We start from the raw sequence: 7,845 nt of genomic DNA, 5'->3' as shown, positions 1-7,845 counted from the left end.
AATAAAATAAAATAAAATAAAATAAAATAAAATAAAATAAAATAAAAATATTTTTAAGGGGCGCCTGGGTAGCCCTGTCAGTTAAGCATCCCATCCAACTCTTGATTTTGGCTCAGGTCATGATCTCACAGTTTGTGAAGTCGAGCCCTGAGTAGGGTTCTGCACAGGCAGCCCAGACCTGGTTGGGATTCTCTCTCTCTCCCTCTCTCTCTCTGTTCCTCCCCGAGCTCTCCCTCAATTTCTAAATAAATAAGTAAACTTAAATATATATATATATATATATATATATATATTTTTTTTTTTTTAAGTAGGAGCAGCCCAAATAAAAAGTAAATAATTTAAAATTTTAGCTTAATAGGGAAAAGAGTTTTAAAATTATATGAGAAAAAAAAAAAGAAGAAAAACAATTGTATAAGAAGTTACTTGGGAATTTTGTGGATTTTGGCCTAGAGCGCTCGAGTACTGACTGGGCAGAAGGTTAAAAGAATAGAAAGGCTGTGGGTGGGGTGTTACAATTACAAAAAGTAAATGCTGTGTTTACAAAAGACTTAATGACAGAGTTTGAATGGAGTAAAAAACTATAATTGGAAAATACAAGGCTTTAGTAGCTATAGTTAATTACGGCAAGACCAGATCCTGGTTAGGTTATTCAGCAAATGATTGGTGAGTAAACCAATGCACAGATACATACGTGAAGACTTGACAGGAAATAAAAAGGGGAAAGATTTTAAGAGACCTTCAGGAAAACAAAATAGTGTACAATGGGACCACATGCGGATGACCAAAAAGTGAATTCAGGTTTTTAACAGTAGGAAATACAAGAAAATAAATTCATCGCCAACATCTTGAGTTGCTGATTTTGCTAGAAATTGGGAAGACATGAATTACCCACAAATAAATGATGATTGGGGACAGTACAGATGAATGAGGTTATGGGGATAACATCTCAGACTGCACCCTCGGTGATTTATTTAAGTCTCAAAGTAAAGTCTGCAAATGATTTTCAAGGCACAAACCCAGCATACATTAAAAAGGAGAAAGGCACACCTGCGGGGCTCAGTCCTACTTCTGCTCAGGTCATTATCTTGCGGTACGCAAGTTCGAGCCCCATGTCGGGCTCTGTGCTGCTAGCTCAGAGCCTGGAGCCTGCTTCAGATTCTGTGTCTCCCTCTCTTTCTCTCTCTGCCCCTCCCCCACTCTCTCTCTCTCAAAAATACACAGTAAAAAAAATTTTTTTAATAAGTAAAAAGAAAAAGGAAAAAAGTCATTATTAGACTGGCCACAGACACTTGGTGGATAAATATCAATATTTTTCATAACAAAACACATAAAGTAGATGTTAACCAGATATTTAAAGCAAATGATCGCCTTTAATGATGTAGCATTTGACGTAACAGATTTATGCAATGTTTAGAAAAGCTATGCAGTTTTATTGCCAGAAGTTAATATTTGGTGCTGGATAGATTAAACCTGCCATATTTATGTTGCAGTCATGTTAGAGCAAAATGGACTTCCGGAGTAAATCTGAAATGCAGAAAGAGTTGCTGATAAGGTTTCAGAGGAAGTCACACGAGCCAACTGGTAGAAGTCATTGCATACACCATGTGTTATCACAAGAAAGTTTTGGTTCAGGTTTTTAGACAGTGGCCCTCTTGCAGAGAGAAGAAATATTTCCATCTCGTGCACTAATTTATTCTAAACTGCAAAAATGTTTTGATGATCGAAAAGGCGGAAAAGAGGAACAAGACCAAATCTGCCCAAATAGAATGTTATTGTTAACTGACCTTCCTGAAAAGCTTTATTTCCTATTTATGGAAAGCAAAGGGTGCTTAGATGCCGGTGCGAGTCTGAGAAGGGGCTTGGTGTCCTGTGCCTGGTACTGGGCTTGAGGAGGGAGGGGCCGAGTAGCTCTGGGGGCTCTGAAAACAGAGGGCATCAGGCCTGCTTCTGATCCCGGACAGACCCCAGGGGGGAGGACGCACAGACAGCCCCCAGCAGCCCCCAGAGCTCCTCACAGTGCCAGCTCAGTCACACAAGGGCAGGAATCCAGTTCCCATGCTCCTGGGAATGGCGGAGAGTGTCAAGGATCTTAGCCGGCCTCACCACACCTCCCCCAGAACGGTGCTGGGGGCAGCACTGACCTTGGGGTACCCTAGGACGGCATGGGGAAGCAAGGAGAAGGGGCCTTTCAGACCGGAATGCACTTGAACTGGACCCACACTAAGGATGAGACAGGAGCGTATACATCTCAAAAGACGCCCACACATGCAGAGCCATCAAGACAAGGTAAGCACCCCCCACCCCGACATTAGTACTTTGTAGGGAAAAAGGATTAAATTAAATCTTTCTGACTAGCAAACTGATTTAAGTTTTTAAGGCACTTGTTTTTATTTTTTTTTTATTTTTTAAATGTTTCTTTATTCAGAGAGAGAGACAAAGGGGGGGGGGGGAGGGGGAGGGGGGGGGGGAGGGAGAGAGAGAGAGAGAGAGAGAGAGAGAGAGAACAATTCTAAGCAGGTTCCGAGCTGTCAGCCCAGAGCCCGATGGGGCTCGATCCCAGGGACTGTGAAATCATGACCTGAGCCAAAATCAAGTCAGACACTTAACTGACTGAGCCACCCAGGTGCCCCTTGTTTTTAAAGTTCTCCCTTTATAAGAACGATACAAATACAGAAGGTAAAGAAATGATATGAAACGTTACTGACACACAGAGAATCCAGAAGAGGCAGAGATCTCCGTTTGCAGCAATGATGGTCAAGGTCATATACATTTCCTTCCACGGAAACAAGTAGAAAAAAAAAAAATGCAAGTTACAACATAAAATAATCTCACTGGAAACATCGAAAGCTGACAAGATAATAAGAAACCACCAGGTTAAAATCTGCCGGGAAGAGGCAAGCAAGCAGGGAGCTACGTTTGTCCTGATAGGGGCAGGTGTGAACTGATTCTCACAACTGATTCTGACGGCCTCGCAGGGAGAGAAATCAATCAGAAACTGAAGCCCAGAACATGTCCAAGGGAGAAGAATGAAAAGAGCCCTTATCAAGGTGAGCGGCGGGGGGCTCAGAATCCCCCCCAGCAAGTAAGAGTGCATGAGAATACACCCGCCTCCCACCCCACTCGGAGATCCTGACCGGGGAGGACACTCCACCTAGGCACTAGAAGAATCCGGAAAAAGGGGCGGGGTGGGTGTCAGCACTTGTAGTCCACAGCTGGCCCTTGTGCGCCAAACTGCACCTCCAAGTCACCTCACCTGGGTGGTCTGAGACTCATCAAGTGGTAAATTTAGGTTAAAGTGGCCCCAGGCACGGGCAGAAACAAAAGCAAACTCTCCCCGGAGGAGAAAAAAAAAAAAAAAAAAAAAAGGCCATTCATCCTAAGCCTCCAAGAATCCCTACAAGTCATTTTTCAGTGGTAATGACAAATACCCAGGCAAAAATAAGCAACCGCGCAGGGACATGTAGATAAGACAGGGGGAAGGGGAAATCTCAGGAGAATACAGATCGCCCAAGGCGAATTCATCCTGGGATGAATTCTGTAGGCATTTGTGCAACAGCTACGTGTTGAGCATCTAGTCGGTTCCAGGTCGTACGCCAGGCTGCTGGGCATGCGTGCCCTTTCCGCTCTCACATGAACAAGTCACCCAGGGGACGCAAGGGGAGTTGAAACACCATTATATTTATATATCCATTTGCTTTTGGTGTCTGTGTTTTCCTAAGACTTGCAAGCACGAAGACCAAGGAGTGTCCTTGACTCTTTACTGATAGATTTTGAAATAAGCAGTGATCTCCCAGAGAACGGAGATCAACCTCATCCATTCCGGCCCCCATTCCCCATTCAAGTTACGCCGAATTCACCCCTCAGCAAACCACAGAGCCACCTACATTAACAGAAAAGGGACAAAAGACACAGATAACTATGTCAAGGTGGAGTGCATTTAACTGTAAAAGTCCACAAAAGAGGATTTGGGAATCATGGCACGAATTGGACAACATTCATTGTGAGGCAGCTCTGGAAACAGCCGGAGGCACAGGAAGGGTGGAGAGAAGTTAGTCCAATACTGACCGAAGGCCTTTCTCGGTTGGCCAAGGTGGTTGGCACAACCGTGTTGATAATCTGGACACACTCCGGTGTGTCCACACTGCTTACCCCCCTTGGTCTCCTGTCCAGCTTTTCACAGTCAGGGTGTGTATCATCGCTTCTATACGCCCGCAGCTGTGTGCTCTTATGAAATATTCTGGTGGTTCTTCTGTACTCGGCGTTCGGAACAGTAGGACCTGCTTTTTCTGCTCCCTGTTTGCCCCACCAGGACAGTGTAGTGTAGGAACAACAGTTACCGCATCCGGGGTGCTCGCTCCGGGCCTTGAGCTGTGCGAGATACTTTTTTTAGGGATCATTCACTCCTCACCAGAATTGTAAGGGGTAAGTGGCCATTACCTCCATTTTACAGATGGGGTACTATGTGCCAAGGATACAGAGGGAACAAGAGCCTGAATGCGAATCCTGACTTGCTCCTGGCGTTCTCCTCCCCTGGAGATGAGGCCCTGTTTGCTGGGGGGGGTGCAGGCTGCGGTGCGGGTGAAATGAGATACAGTGTGGCCTCTGGGGGAGCACTGGTTCCTCCTTCCTTCCAACGTTTACTCATCTGAAAATTCATGTCTTGCCTTGGACAGCATCTCCAAATAGGTCTAAATGTAGCTACTGTTGGAAAAATAATGTCCTATTGTATAGAATCTTTAAAATAATAAAAGGTAGGGGAGCCTGGGTGGCTCGGTCAGTTAAGCGTCTGACTTGATTTCAGCTCACGTCATGAGCTCACGCTTTGTGGGATCGAGCCTCAAGTCAGGGTCTGTGCTGACAGTGTGGAGCCTGCTTGGGATTCTCTCTCTCCCTCTTGATCTGCACCTCTCCTGCTCATGCTTGCTCCCCCTCCCTCTCATCAAAATAAAATCAACAATCTTGAAAACACTAAATAAAATAATAAAAGGTAGATCATCTCTTACATTTATGAATAACTCTAAGGTTCCAATGCCCCTTCACCCCCTCCCCAACCATTGGTTGGTTGGGGCCTTTGGAAAATATTTTCCTATCTCAGTTGTCTTTTTTAGGTCCATTGTCTGTCTCCTGTCTCCAGGACACAATAATATTGTCTGAACATAATAACATTGCCTTGAAAAATGCTAATCCAGGAAATGATGCAAGAAGAAAGAATCAGGCCTTTGCCTTTCTTTCCAGTCCTCTGGAGCGCTCTGACTCCTTCCTTCTCCTGGGTATGTGCGTGTGTAGGGGGGATGTTGGTGGCCAGGCTAGAGTTAAGTCAAGGGACGGAGGGGAGTATTGTGACACACAGCCATCTTTGGTTTTCATGGTAAGGATGTTGAGCCCAGCAGGAATGTGCTACCTTCCCTTTTTAAAGAACACTACATTTTTTGGTCAAACTTGTGAGAAAATCATCCTCGAGTCTCTCATCCGGAAAATGTGGCAAAAAAAAAAAAAAAAAAAATTGGGGAGGGGGGGATGTATTCATCCCAGGATACTGCCTGACACACAGTAGGGGCTCAACAAGTATCTGAAGTTACTGCAGGCGACTGTATATTGAACATCCTCTTTAACAACGCAGAAAAGAATGTAATGGCTCCCGTGAGTCTCTGAAAAAGCCCAGCCTCCCCTCTAGGAGAGCTTCCTAGAGCAGCAAGACTCACTTCTCAAATACTGATTATTTCAGAGGTCACACACGTGGATATCTTTTGCTTTGGACCGCAAGGTTTCAGAATACATCTTGAGTTAGCATTTAAAGCTTGAGAGATTTCCCATGCATTTAAAGCTGGTTTGTCTGACCCAATCGCATCTACCTGGCCCTTTGGGCACGAATGCTGGTACCTGGATTATAATCGTGTTGGCTAAATAAAAGTTCAGGAGCCCTGCAGCTTTTTCAGCTGAATCCTATACAGCACACACACACACACCCCAAAGAAAAAACAGAAGGTTCAAAATGTGTAACCAGAGAAAGCGAAGCCTCTGGCGGTCACGTTTCTACACTCTCTCTGACCACACAGTTCCCAGGATCAGTGTGTAGAGCTCCTGGTCTCAAACCCCACTCGCTCCAGCAGTTCTTGCGGAGTGGGGGCATGAAGGGAAAGCCCACCTACCCCTTCCTTACTAACGCTTGAGGAGGCTCCCTATCAGAACAGGGAAGGAAAGAATTAACCCCCACCCCCATTTGCAAAGCTACCAAGTGCCACAGCAGCTCATCACTTAAAAGATACCATTCCGAATTTTACAGAAATTAACCGGACTAAATGGGACTAAAACACAAGTGATTTTCACTTAATATTTTTAAAGATACCACAATACTGAGAGTCTCCCCACTTTAAAATAGCTCCTATAAAAGGCAGCCGGATCCCATCCCTCCTCCTGGGCCTTCCTGCCCGGATGGGTCGTGTGGTCTGAAAGGAGGGGGCCCCCACCCCCTTTCCCTGCAGCCCCTGAATCGCCCCACCAGGCTCCTTCCCCAATTCTTGGCTTTCCACGTCTCCTCCCAGCCCGCCAGGACCAGACCTCAAAGATAGCTCAGTAATAGGCAGTCTATAATCACAGTAATAAGCACGTATCAAGCGCCTACTATGTGCCAAGTTCAAGTCTAACTATGGGAGCGGGGTCAACCCATGCGGTAACCACAATCATCAACCTGAGGCGTGCAGCGTGGTGAGGCCGGACGCTCAGCAGTCAGACTGCGGGCTGGGACCCACGGAAGGCTTGCAGACCACCTGGTGTGGCCCAAACGCCTTCCGCGAGGCTCCTCCCAGGTCCGGTCAAGGATCACAGCTGCCATTTTTAGGATGCAAAATTAACAGGCGCCCCTACTGCTAAGTGAGAAGGGAACTTTTCTCTTTGACAAGCCCTCTATCTCCTATAACGGGGCGGGGGGGGGGGGCAGATTAGTTCCGGACAAAACCGAGCCTCTAAAAGCAGCTAACCCGCCGAGCCCAGGAACCCCCCGGGCCCGGAACCGATGCCAACAGGGAGCTGACTCCAGCTGGAGGGCTAAGCGCTGCGGGTGTAGACAGCGGCAGCTTCCTCCGTGAGGTCTGTCATTAAAGCGCACTCCGAGGAGGCTGCGTGGACCAAGCCCCGGTGGCTGTCGCCGACGGGCGCCCAGCGACCAGACCTGGCGGCACCGGGCTGGGCTCAGCCCACCGCCCACCCCAGCGGCGCGGAGCTCACACGGAAGAAAAGGCGGGTCCCGGGAGGCCCTTGGGGACGGGAGGAAGCGTCCTGCCTCGGCCCCTCTCCCGCGCCCGGGACCCGCCGCGCAAGCTCCCGAGGTCGCTCCCGGGCGCGGCGACCCCGAGGGGCGCAGGCTCCCGGAGGCGCTGGCGGAGAGGGCCGCCCGGGGGTCCCCCCGTTTCCCCTCCCCTCCCCCTCCCCCGCGCCCCGCGCGCTCGACGGAGGGGGACTCGGGCCCCCCTCCACCCCGGCGGGCGCGGCGGGGGTCGGGCGGCCCGCAGCCTACCGTCTTCTGCTTCTTGACCCCCGACATGCTGGCGGGCTGGGCGCTGCGCGGCTCCGGGAGCGGAGGCGCGGGGACGCTCCGAGCGCGGCGGCGGCGGCGGCGGCTGGGGCCCGGCTCCCGGGAAGGAGGTATAAAAGGGCTCCGCAGACACGTCGCACTTCCCTTGACCGGCCCCCTCCTCCCACTCCTCCCCCCGCCGCGCTCCTCTCCGCCCCGTCGGCTCCGCCGGCAGCGCCCAGCCCAGGGGACCCGGCGGCCGTCTGGGCGGGGTCCCGGGCCCGGCCCCCCGACTCGCCCAGCCGCTGCGCCCGCGCCAGGCCGGGGTCAAGTTC

At 49.4% G+C, this 7,845-nt stretch overlaps 1 protein-coding gene across 1 annotated transcript in view; it reads right to left on the bottom strand.

The window, feature by feature from the left end:
* PAPSS2 (3'-phosphoadenosine 5'-phosphosulfate synthase 2) overlaps nt 1–7,639 on the bottom strand; it is a 70,730-nt gene extending 63,091 nt beyond the window's left edge. The window contains exon 1 of the mRNA XM_049646043.1: nt 7,514–7,639. Within this exon, the coding sequence (XP_049502000.1) occupies nt 7,514–7,540 (27 nt within the window). The 5' untranslated portion in view covers nt 7,541–7,639. The remainder of the gene's footprint in view (nt 1–7,513) is intronic.
* Nucleotides 7,640–7,845: the final 206 nt, after the last annotated feature.

The sequence above is a fragment of the Panthera uncia genome, chromosome D2 (genome assembly GCF_023721935.1).
Source record: "Panthera uncia isolate 11264 chromosome D2, Puncia_PCG_1.0, whole genome shotgun sequence".
Taxonomy (NCBI): domain Eukaryota; kingdom Metazoa; phylum Chordata; class Mammalia; order Carnivora; family Felidae; genus Panthera; species Panthera uncia.
Note: the sequence above shows the minus strand (reverse complement) of the source record. Positions and strands in the feature narration are given on the sequence as shown.